Here is a 12,575-nt window from a genome sequence, read left to right as displayed (position 1 = left end):
TAAGCTGGCAGAGCTTCATGCCACCACACGTGACCTGCAGCTAAATCTTTCCTGGGCTCCCAGAGTTCCTACGAACAAAGAGTTTTCATTGATTCACACTGGCCTTGGCATTTGCCATCGTTAGAGCAGTCTGACATCATAGGACTGTGCCCTTGCATGTGATCGCCCCATTCAACCATGGCTCCCCAGAGCACAGGGCTGCCCAGGCAGACAGGGGCCATCTGCTTGCTAACTAATCCAGAAGCCCCACCGTGGTCCCCAGCAATGGTGGCAGCCGCTATGCTGCCCCATACTGTCTCCCGCCACCTTGCCTCTCACTCCAAGTCTTCTCACCAACCCCCCACCACCATTGTCTCAAAGTTCATCCTCATAAAGGGGCCGGAGACTCCAACCTGTTCAAGAATCTGTGCTCAACGAATCCAGTCCTGTTCCAGTGACAGCAGAGTCACACTTACAATGAGATGAACAAGCTCCCCTGTACTAAGATGCCAGAATCTCATTAGTGCACTGGGTTGGGTAAAAGTGGTGAAACCACCAAGACTGCAGGCCAACGCTGACCACCTACTTGCCCGGATACCTAAAGCACCCCCTAACCCAAGAAGGTTACCTAAAGCACCCCCTAACTCAAGAGAGATGCCTCCCCAGAATCCATCCCTGGAGCCTGGCCTCGTCCTCCTGCCAAGCTCCACCTAGACCTAGTTAAAGTGCCACAAAAGCAGGTCAGAGGTGTCATAAGACCTCCAAACCCTTGACCCCTAAAAAAAATTTCCTCTTTAAGGTTGCTGCCAATGGTTAGGAGATAGAAATGGTTGTGCTTAGCAGGGGAAGAACAGCCACTACCAAGAGCTACAATGTCTTGGAGAAGCAACCAGAGAGCTTCAAGACTGCTCATTCACACCTTAAGTCCAATCTGGGACAATGCTGTGGTTACAACAATCAGGCCTCCAAAGGCAGCAGAGAAAGAGAGTGCCCTCTAGTGGTCACAAAGGGGATTCACAAAGAGGCGAACTTGGTTTCCTCCCTTCAGGGAGCTAAGGTAGCCACCAGTTTCTTTCACCTAGGGGCTCAGGGTTCCCACAGTTCTCCTGTCCAGAACTCCCATCCAACCCAGGACAAGATTTACCTCCCTTCCTACAAAGGAAATAAACCTCTGCAAATCCACTGAAACTAACAGAACATTGTTTTGTTTTTGTTTTGCAGTGATGCCTCTAACCTTGGATTGGCCTGTGTGTGTGTTTGTACATAGAATATTTATTTTTATACAGTTTTCACTTTTTGAAAATGCCAGAAGTATGATGCATCTTACAGATTATTAAGAAAGAAAGAAAAACCTGCATATTTTGTACATAAAATATCAACCTCTTCCCTTTTGTTTACAAGATGTTTTGTATAAGCCTATGTCTCTAATACATTTTTTGTTTGGTCGTAATGTCTGCATGATATTTGTGCACACTTATTAAGTATCGAAGCTTAATAAATTATTGTGTCCTGGCGCCAAAGGGGGCCAGCCAGAACTGAGGTGCTGGCTAGCTCATGTGAGAAGTCACATAAATGTAGAGGTCCATGATATTTGCTAAGCTAGGTGTGTCTAAGAGTATTTTAAACCCTTACGGATTTTCATTATTAAAAGAAATGAAACATGGCAATTCATGATCCTGATTAATCATTATATTAAATACATTCTGTCCTGTGAAAGCAGGAATTCCCAGAAGCAGGCGTCCTCAGAACTATGGAGTAAGGTTTTGAAATGTGAGGTTCAACAAAGGGAGGGAGGGGAACTTTATTGAGCAATGTATGTTGTTACAGATCCCAAGTTTATCACAGTGCTTGCTGTGTGAGCATTTAGGTTCAGTTGTGCTAAGGGCCCCCAGGGTTTCAAAGGAGACTTTTGCTCTTGCTGTTGGGTTATGGTAGGTTTTTGCTTGTTTGTTTTGCTTTGTTTTGTTTTGAGCTACAGTCCCTCGTACCAGCTATTGCTAATCACGGCTGTTGACTTGATATGAGTTTGTGGGTTCACTCACAACTAGCAGTTGAAGGAGCTTTGCCTCATCTGATGTTCCACTCCTGCAAAGGGCATTCAGAAACATGCCTAGATCTGGGCTTGGGCTGGGCCAATCTGAAGTTGTTTTTATTTTTTTAAGAAATAATGTTGTATTGCTTTCCATATTTAGTGCATTGCTTAGAAAAGGCCTCAGGAAACCGGTTTTAATGACCAGTTAAGTCTTACCTATGGTGTAGCATACAGGTTTATTGTTAGCTGTTTGACAGCATAAATTCATGCTTCTAAAAGCTTGAAAACAACAAATTACTCCAGTACTTTACATACATCCCCATCTGGTTTACATTTTGCATTTTCTTTACACATCCTTTCTTCCTAGACAACGCAAGGGGAAATTTAACCTCAGACTCTGTCCACATGCTGTCACACAAAACTCTAAATTAGTGGGCTTCACAGTCATTAGACAGACCCCTGCCATGTGTGGGGATGAGGTCACACTCACAAGCGCTCATGGTAATGAAATCACAGGCAGCTCGGACCCAAAACATCTATACCAACATTCTTACTCTAAACATCACTAGCTTAGCTTAGAACTTGGACAACTTCCTCTTCTAAGTCTTGGGTTCCTCATTTGAAAAGTGAAGCAAGTCTGGGCAACATAGTGAGACGCTAATCTCTACAAAAACATTTTTCAAAATTTAGCTGAGTGTGGTGACACTCGCCTGTAGTCCCAGCTACTCCGGAGGCTGAGGTGGGAGGACTGCTTGAGCCCAGGAGTTTCAGGCTGCAGTGAGCTATGATCGCACCACTGCACTCCAGCCTGGGCAACAGAGACCCTGCCTTAAAAGAAAAAAAAGAAAAAAAAAAAAAAAAAAGAAGGAAGGAAAGAAAGAAAAAAGAAAAGTGAAGCCATGCAGTAGTGAACAAGAGTTGATCTCTGTGGACACAAAGAGGGCTCATCTGAACCCAGGGATGTTTCTTGCCCTGGGCCGGATCCTCATGGCCCTGTAGCCCAGGGACAACTTCTCCAGCAGCCACAGTGTACTTTTAGAGGCCACAAAAATATCTTAATTTTTCACCTTTTTAAATTTAGAAAAAAAAAGTGAATATATAACAATGAATCCAGCCAGGATTGTTTTTGTCTTTCTACCAGCACAATTATAAAATATAATTTTTTGTATTTTTTTAATGGAGGAAGGCAAAACTGCCCAGGGCCCCCAAAAGTCATAATGCAGCCCAGCCCACATCCTCTGCCCCTTAGAATTCACAGTCACCCTAGCTGCGGGTGTCCCCACCTCCAGGCCACACTCCTCCCCTCCCAGGCGAGGGCCCAAGCAATCAGGGTGTGACCCCGTTCTTCTAACCCCCTCCCTTTCAGGCTCTGGCCAGGGCAATCACAGCTCACTGATGATCTCAGGATAGAGTAGAACATTCACTGGAACCCGGAAAGGGGAGATTCGGTGTTAGTTGAATATCCTGGGTAAATGGGCAAAGAAACCTCTTTTGTTCCAGTCCTGGGGTTGTTCATTTACTTATGACACTTTAGCTACTGCCACAAAGGATTCGAAGCCACAAGAATCTATGTAATAAAATAGAAATGTGTGTAAAGAGAAGTTTAAAAGTCAGAGTCAAGGAAAACAAGTAGAGAGGAGACAGCGGTGGCTGGGAAGCCCAGGGGATGGGGAAGGTCCTTGCCGTAACTGAGGCAGGGTCACACACATCACTTCAGGCCACCTAGTGGTCACAGAAAAAAAATAAAAGCTCAACCTGGTTTCGGAGCCCACACTGCCCTGTCCAGTGGGTTGCAGCCCCCTGAGGTTTAGCCCCGTGTGTGTAAACACATTGTCTCCCCATACGGTTGTTGCTGCCACAGTACTCAGCCAGGACCCTACCCTATCACTGGACTGCACCTCAGGCTCCTGACTTCAGGCCCCTGCCCCCAGGCCTCTCCACTTGAATCTTGGCTGTGTGTCAAATGCAGTACAGGGAGATGAGAAGTAAAAAGAAACATGGTCAAAGAGTTTGCACAGTAGCTGTGAGTCCATACTAACGCCCAGCAGACCAGGACAACCAGGCAAGAAGGAACAATCCAGTGATGGAACGGGAGATGCAGGCACGTTGCAGGAGGGACCAGGGAAAGGCCAGCCCTACGGACAGGAGCCACAGAGGGCTTGCAGAGGAGAAAGACATGCTGTTTGTTTTGGGGGACTTGCAGCACCTCCTGGTGAGAACTGCCTGCCCAGGAAGCCAGAGGTGCACCCAGCCCTGCCCACTGAGCATGTTGGTGAAAGTTCTTTGTAAATTGTAAGGCACTGGGTCTTAAGGCCGTTTGTCTCCTGTAGTTCCTCTCTCGTTTCAGTGCCTGTGGCTGTGTGCTCTGGCACAGCAGGACACATGCCTAGCATTGTCCATCTGGATACCTGCAAAGAATGAGCCAGTACCCCATGGGTGACAGTGTGACCGGGTCATCTGGGCCCGAATGGTGCCTCTCCCCAAGGCTGAGACTTATGTGGTTGTGGTCACGTGAGCCAAGGGAAGCCACATTGCTTCCCTTGCTGAGGGAAGAGGAGGCTCCTTCCACATATGCCCACCCCGCCCCATCTCAGCCCCACCCAGTGCTGGCCTCCCTTCCCCAGCCCTGCCTTCGCCTGGCAGAATGGGATAGGATGGAGCTGGGGAGGGTTGTCATTAGCCCACAAGAGGAGGAGGGCACTGGCCAGCAAGTCCAGAAACTCAGCTTCTAGTTCTTTCTCTACCATTACCTCACTGTGTGGCTTGGGCACCTTACTCCAGGTCTTAGTTTCCCCAAGCGTCAAGTGAAGAAGCTGGACATGGATGACCTCCATAAAACTTTCCAGCTCGACACCTTGAGGCCCTCTGGCCCCACAGGCAGGTCACCTCCTGGGAGGACTGTGGAGGCTGGAGTACTCCATGTCCTCCACCACCTAGAGTTATTTGGCTGTGACAGTATTATGCATGGCATTGGTTTTGCAAAACTGTGTGTGGCATGTGTGTGCTTTGTAACCCCAAATAACAAAACTCGGAGTAGGCCTGTGCCACCCAGAAGTAGGGTGAGCGGGGTCAGCTTGCCTTAGGGCAAGAACAGCTGTAGGGGTTGTTTCTCACATTGGTGTCGACACGGAGGATGTATCAGAGAGAAAGCAATACAGCACTGGCCACCTGACACACGCGGGAATCCCCAAGCCCCAACACACATTCAGGGACACTGCACTGGCATGGGGAGGCCCACCCACCTCCCTCCTCTCAGGCCCTCTGTGTCCCTCCCATTCACCACCCCACACACTCCCCCAGCGTGTCTCTCCCCTTGCCCTGGACTTGGACACATTTTCAGCCAGCTTGAGACGTCAAGCACCCAAGACTCCAAATCATTTCAAAAGAAAAGAGCAGGCTCCCTGTGAGTGTTCAGAAAAAAGGACACCATATCAAGATGTGAAGCAGAGAAGGAAAGCAAGGGCAGGAGCAGCCGTTCACCTCTCAAAGGAGCAGAACTCCCAAGGGGTCGCTGAAGCAGGATGCCCCTCACTGTGGTGAAGGAAACGGGAGGATGGTGCAGGGAAGGGAGCCATGTCTTAGCCACTCAAGCAGAATTGGGTGCAATCCACATGCAAAGTGACCTCTGGCTGCTAGAAAAGTTCGTCTCTGAGAAACAGCCAAGCATCTGTGGAAGGAGACTCAGAGGGAGGTAGAGGGCCATGGCCCCTGTACCCCCAGGGCCTTCCCCAGCAGGCCCACCTCCTTTCCAGGGTGTGACACTAACCCTGCACACACACTCTGCTGCCCCTCCACATGCTTGCCCAAGCCGGGCCCTTACCTGGAGATGCCATTGCTTCTTATCTGCCTCCTTTCAAGGCCCAGCTCAGATTCCATGGCCCTGGAGAGACGGTTCTGGGCTCCTCAGTTGGTGGAGTCTCTCCTCCCTGCAACTGCCTGGAACTCAGTGTTCTTTTCTTCCTCCACTTTATGTGAGAGTGTGCAAAGGGGCTCTTCCATTTTTGATAGTGAACTCTTAAAGGGCTGGGACTTTCTTACTCCCAGGCTCAGGAGGGACCTAGCTCAGTGTCTCCCTTACAATCCAGCCATCGACGGAGGCTCATACATATCTACCACCTGCTGAGTTATCAGCCAGCTTTGTTAAGCACCTGACACCACTGTGCTTCCTGACTCTGTGATTCCTGACAGCACCACTGTGCTTCCTGACAGGCTGGGAAGGAGAGGGAAGAGGCCCCTAGGACTGTAAGACCCAGCTCCTCCAGGAGCTTCACCAGAGCACACCCAAGAGCACACCCATCCACCCTCCAGGAGCTTCACCAGAACCACCAGGAGCACACCCATCAGGGACAAGTGTGCTAAGTGCTAAGTGAGGGGTACAGCCAGCTAGGGCAGGGGTGCTAAGGACAGAAGCTCCTGCGGTGGCCAGTGTGGACGGAATGAGCAGATGACTGAGTCAGCTGAGAGGGGTGTTACAAAGCAGAGATGGAGGAGCTGGCCCTGCATGTAGGCAGTCCCCACCCTGGGCTCAAGCTCCTTTCCTGGATGGAATCTTCCAGTGAGCTCGAGCCTGGCCCATGCTCGCTTCTCAGGTAGGGGAGGACAAGTGGGATGGCGATGGAAGGAGGAGGGTAGAGAGGGCACCTCCCAACTCTGAGGGGCTGGGAGTCTGGGAGCCAGTGGCTGGGGGTGGGGGATGTCCTGGCCAGGGAGGCACCCCCGGATATGCCTATCACCAGAGAGGTTCCTTCTCAAATACCCCTTCTCTATACCTCCTCAAGGGCCAGAGTCCTTGGTTAGTCGCCAAGAAGTGAAGCCAGCAAGCCCAGAGCCTTGGGGAAAGCGCCTTGCCTTGGAGGAGGAAAGAGGTGGAGAAGCTGCCCCTGGACAGAGGGTCGCCGGCCGAATCCTTCCAGGGGGTACCTGGTTTGAGGGGATGATCAAAGTGTATTGTGATCTCAGGAGTGTGTGGATGGGCCTCTGTTCTCTCCAAGGGCTAGAGCTCAGCCAGGAAAGCCGAGGCCCCCACATCCGCACACCTCCAGCTCTCGTGGCCTGCTGAGGTGTCTGCTGTAGCCCCAGCCAGGGCCCTCTGCTGTTGCTGCAATTTTGAGGGCTCTTGGACTCCTCTTGCTCATGAAGAATTGTGGTTCTGGGAGCAACCTCTCTGCAGAAGGGGCTATCAGCACCATCCTGATCTGACTTGGAAAGCCTCCTCCCAAGGCAGGCCAGGCAGCTGTTACCTCTCCCACCTTTTCTCAACAGAGTTCCTTCAATTTCCTTTGGTGCTGCCACCATCAACCCTGTTACTTCCTGGGCTCTTTCCAGTGTCATAAGCAGACGAATGTACCAAGCTGGAAAAGCAAGGAGTGTTTGTCTTAGAAAGGACAGAACCAAAACATAATGGAGGAGAAAAGCCCGGGAGTAAGACTGGGTGGCCATGCCGGGCGCCTGGGCTGGTCCTCAGAACCAGGAGCCTCACACATCTAGTCCGGTGCCCAGAGGTGACCCAGCCAGTACTAAACTGACATGGACGGAGGCAGCAGTCTATGTAGTTTCAGGAGGGTCTGAAGTAAGCCCTCTTCTTTTAGCAAAATTATTGAAGGGACAGTGGCTGGAAATTAACCACCTTACATCTCCCTTTGTCATGACACTCAAACCACCTTGCTGCCTGCTTCTTCAATGAATAGAATGACCATATTTTCTTGTTCTATCCAGGAAACTTTGTAAGTAAGAAGGGCCCTGGTAGTCACTAGGCTGTGACAGCAGATGTCAACCTGGCAAACCAGCAGGTGATCACAGTAACAATGACCCAATACCCACGTCATCCTCCAGCCCTTCCAAGCCAAGCTCTGGCAACAGCTCAACCCCTCCTGGTGCCTTGTAGCTGCAGCCATTCACCAATGGCCTCAGGTGTCCACAGGGCCAGGTGGACATTGTGTGGAGAACATAGTGAACACGCCCCTGTTCTCACCTCCATGCACCTGGGCGAGTGGGATATGATCAGAACACAAATGACAACTCTCACCGAAGGCAGGACAGACAGGCCAGCAGAAGGCAGAAATGAAGGGCAGGGGACATTCAAAGGAAAGAAAGATCTTGAATAAACAAACATTTGGAGGGAATTTTTCCCTGAGACTATTTTAAGATGGAGAGGCTGGGTCGCCAGGGTTACTAGGCCATTCTGGTGATTTGACTTTAAATTCTGGGATTCTGACTTTAAATTCATAACAACATCTTTCCTTGGCCCTGGTGGGTTAAAGAAAATGCTTTAGAGCAAATTTAGTGTTTTCTCCCATTCACAGTATCTGGCCCACAAGGCTTGTGGGTTAAAGTACACTTCTGATCTTCATTTGATAACCTCATCTCTCTCTTCTCTTTTGGTGCTTATTGTAACGTAGGAACAGCAGCCCCATTACATGGGGAGGAGCAGTATGTCCAGGGCTGCAAACAAATTGCACAGGTCCATTGCGGCCCCGTTGGGGTCAAGGGCACATGTGCATGACTGGATGCAGCAAAAGTCATAGCTAATACACCCAGCTGGTGATCCAGATGTGATGTGAGGCTCAGTGGGTACTTAGAGATTTTTCACAGCCAAGTTAACCAGTTGCCCAACCCTCCTGCCCTTCCCAGGGCATGGCAGAAATAAAAGGCATCCCTATTTAAAATGACACATGTGTGAGTGCGTTTGAAGATTCCAGATGACTCACAGGATCCTGTACGTTTGTATATAGTCAAATGATCTTCATCTCCTGCCAGAAAACCACCCCGCTCTAAACCTACAACAGTCAAGGAAGACAAACTCATCATGACCACCTTCTAAGAAGACACAGCCCAGTCCCAGGGCTCACTGTAAGATCACAAATGCAGTGAAACTGCTTGCTAAGAGACATTTTTCTTGCACTCCACTCATTCCAAAGACAAAGCATTTTATTGCAAAGTCTGCCAAAATAAACGTGCCTGCAACTCCCCCAGCCAGTGGGAAAGCACTTGGGCTGGGATGGGAGTAAGGAGATCGGGTGCTTGCTCCGGCCACAGCGTGCTAGCAGAGTGACCGTAGGCAAGTGCCGCCCATGCTCTGAGCCTCCAGTCCCTCATGTGTGACCTGGGGCAGGCACTGCCTACCTCCCAGGTGATGTGAGGGCTATCTCTGTGGAAGCACTTGGAACATGGTAAAGAGCCATGCAAAGGCTAGACAATATGATTGCTAGTGTTTGCTGTTCAGAAAAACAAAAAACAAAAAATAATCTTGCTTTGCATAGACAAACCTCAATTAAATGGAATCACTTGAGGAATGGTTCATTAAAATTTCTGGTGCAATTAGGTTCAAAGAGGCCCTCCTTGGAGGCATGAAGAAGGCCTGACTGATAAACATTGTGGACACTGAGTAACGAAGATGTGGAAATGGTGGGCAGCTTGGGGAAAGACATGAGGATAGATCTAGGAAGTTGCTTTTTCAAACTAAAGTCCATAAATGTTCATAAGGGATTTTTTTCCCTTTCTCCTAGAAAAGTCAGCAACTTAAAACATTATTTTTGCTTTAAAATTCCAGTTCCCCATATTGCTGGTTAAATGAGGTTTTTCTCTTCAGAGGGCTCCGGCCTGTGATGTTTCCTCCAACCTGGTCCTGCCCCCACCTCCCTCCTTCTTTCTCCTGCCCCGCTGTGCCCTTGGAGACACGCTGGGCAGACTCCCCATGTGATCAATCTGACGTCTTAAGTTTAAACGTCATTACCTCAGTATATCAGTAGAAAAAGCTGTATTTCACTGTGTCGTGTGGCAAACTTCAGTTCGGTTAATGGAGGGTTTCGTATACTTTTAAAAGTAAGTCAGGCTGGGCGCAGTGGCTCACCCCTGTAATCCCAGCACTTTGGGAGGCCAAGACGGGCAGATCACTTCAGGTCAGGAGTTCAAAACCAGCCTGGCCAACATGGTGAAACCCCATCTCTACTAAAAGTACAAAAAATTAGCCAAGTGTGGTGGTCGGCGCCTGGAGTCCCAGCTACTCAGGAGGCTGAGGCAGAAGAATCGCTTGAACACAGGAGGCGGAGGTTGCAGTGAGCCAAGATTGCACCACTGCACTGTAGCCTGGGCAACAGAGCGAGACTGTGTCTAAAATATATATATATATACATTTTTATATATATATTTTTTATATATATATTATATATTTTATATATATTATATATATTTTATATATATTATATATATTTTATATATTTTATATATATTATATATATTTTATATATATTATATATATTATATATATAATATATATTTTTTATTTTTTTATATATATATATAATATATATATATGTGAAAGTAAGGCAGAACCTAATTTTCAGAATTGCATAATGACGGTCACAGCTGACCGACTGGTTCCACAGATTAGGCACTAGGAAAAAAAGATTTTCCAGAGTAATCCCTAGAAGATGAAAGCACAAACTCATTACTTTTTTTCTTGCAGTGGTTATTTTTCTTAAGGACCTGTCCATACTGCAGGCAGTGGGTATTTTGTATGGAAGAAGAAAACATTTATCTGCACGTAGTTTGCTGAAGTTTTTTTAATCATTTCTGTTTCAATGTAAAGGCAAGGTGTCTTCATTTTGCTAATTGTTGCACATTTCCTATGACTTTTAAAAAGTTGTTTCCCCTGGACTCTCCTTTGGGACAGAAGCGCCCCCAGTGAGGCCATCTGGTGCTAAGCCCCCAACGTGAGGCCTTCCCGGCTCCTCGCCTAAGGTTTCCCAACCACATACATGCCCAACCTGACCCCTGCCAGAGCCCCCTGTCCACCCTCGTGCCTCTTACCAAAAAGAAGTCATTTCCCAAAACCCAGGGCCTTTGCTGGGCTGACAGGTCAGTCACCGTCTTTGTGTGTGCCATGTTCACATCCTTACGGAGCCCCTGGCTCACATCTCCTCATGGTACCAAGCAGATGGTAGGAGAGCTTCAGAGTCTTCTACCTTCTTGCTGCTCTTTGGCACATTACCAAATGGCCTCCAAAGCTCCAGAGCAAACTCTGACCCCTCACGGAATCTGACCCCAGCCCTTCAGCTCTGATGGTACCTTTGGCCATAGCTGTCCCTACCACAGTCTCATTTCCTTTTGGTGTCCCCTGACAATTCCTCACCCCTTTCTCTCGCATCCCCCCTTGTTCTCTGTTTTCTTTATTTTTCAATACTCTCTTATCGGCTCCTCACACCCAGACCCCTTGGCTCCCTCCCCTGTTCCTGTCTCCATCTCTTTTTGTCTCCATTCCGATCCCCCTGCCCATTCCGTCTGCCCCCAAGGCCTCCCGACACTTCTTTCAGTGCAGCCCACTGATCACTACCACCCCTCACCTCTGCAAAACGACACCCAGGGAGAAAACATCGACAATATTGTCAACCTGTGTGAGTTTTGTTTTCCTTCAAACACTCCTGGTGCCTTTCATTTAAATAGATTCTTTGACAGATATATCTTAGTAGGTTCCCTTTCAGAGGAAAAAATGTACATTTTTAAAATTTTTAGTTTTAGTTTATGTTCTAAGTCTCATAAAACACTGTTATTAGGTCCTAAGGGTAAAGAAATGTTTCAGGTTTTTTTGTTTTTTGGCTTCATGGTCATAAGCAAAGTGTCTAGGGTTTCCTGTTGGTTTCAGGTCCGACATGTCACAGCAAACTCCTCAGCACAGGCCTGTGACACACTCAGCTCAGGAGAGGGCAGCAGCCAACTACAATGCAAAGGGATGGACTCCACTTCCCGGTCTTTAAAACCAAAGGGGAAGATCAGGCGTCCTACTTTGTGCTTCTATAATTCAGTAACTTTTCTGTTGATTTCAGTAAGTCAAACACACTTTTCTTTAGGCCTACTGGATTTTGTTGATTTAAAGAGATGTTCTGGCTCAGGCTTGAGTTCATACCCACCCTTTTTCCACCAAACCCGGGTGGAAAGTTACAGTGAACAAAGAAGGGCTACAGTTCCCCATGCTGAGAAGACCAGCAAGTGCTTCCAGAAATGCTCTTTCCTTTCAGAGAGGGAATCCATTTGGCTTCCCTTCAGTGCATGGCTTGGTGGAATCTGGGATTAGATCCCCATTAAGCGATGAGACATCCAGAGAAACGGAGTGCCTGGTATTTATGGCAGAATATAGAATAACTCATCTTTTTCTTAACCAATTCTTTAGTTTATGGTTTAGCCAAAAGTAAGCAAGCCAGTTCCATGGCCATCCAAGACCCTGAGAGAAGATCCCCCACCAATATTTCCCATGAATGATCAGGGGTCTACAGAGTTTCCATCACCGAAGCCATTTGAGTTCAGTGTATACGCTCTGGAATGATCAGTGTAAAAATGTCAATCTCTAAGTGGTTCTGTTGCCAAAAGAGTTTATAGATTGTGTTGAAGAGAAAATCAGCACTTGTGTTTTCTGTGGTGTTACTGCAGGGTTCATATAGAATGGAGTGATGTCTCTGGGAATATGGTTGTACAGGGACCATGTTAAAACAGGTGTCACATGAGCTGTCACCCAGCAGGGGTAGAGACAGAACAGAGCAATGTCCTACTATATTAATTGGCAAGAAAATAT

The 12,575-nt window shown here is 48.0% G+C and overlaps 1 protein-coding gene across 6 annotated transcripts in view; it reads left to right on the top strand.

Moving 5' to 3' along the window:
* Positions 1 to 1,646, top strand: part of COL13A1 (collagen type XIII alpha 1 chain) — a 156,456-nt gene extending 154,810 nt beyond the window's left edge. For all 6 annotated transcript variants that reach the window (XM_063670522.1, XM_063670524.1, XM_063670521.1 and 3 more), the window contains one exon: positions 1,201 to 1,646. In XM_063670522.1, coding sequence (XP_063526592.1) covers positions 1,201 to 1,203 — 3 coding nt within the window. In that variant the 3' untranslated portion in view covers positions 1,204 to 1,646. The remainder of the gene's footprint in view (positions 1 to 1,200) is intronic.
* Positions 1,647 to 12,575: the final 10,929 nt, after the last annotated feature.

The sequence above is a fragment of the Pongo pygmaeus genome, chromosome 8 (genome assembly GCF_028885625.2).
Source record: "Pongo pygmaeus isolate AG05252 chromosome 8, NHGRI_mPonPyg2-v2.0_pri, whole genome shotgun sequence".
NCBI classification, from domain to species: domain Eukaryota; kingdom Metazoa; phylum Chordata; class Mammalia; order Primates; family Hominidae; genus Pongo; species Pongo pygmaeus.
Note: the sequence above shows the minus strand (reverse complement) of the source record. Positions and strands in the feature narration are given on the sequence as shown.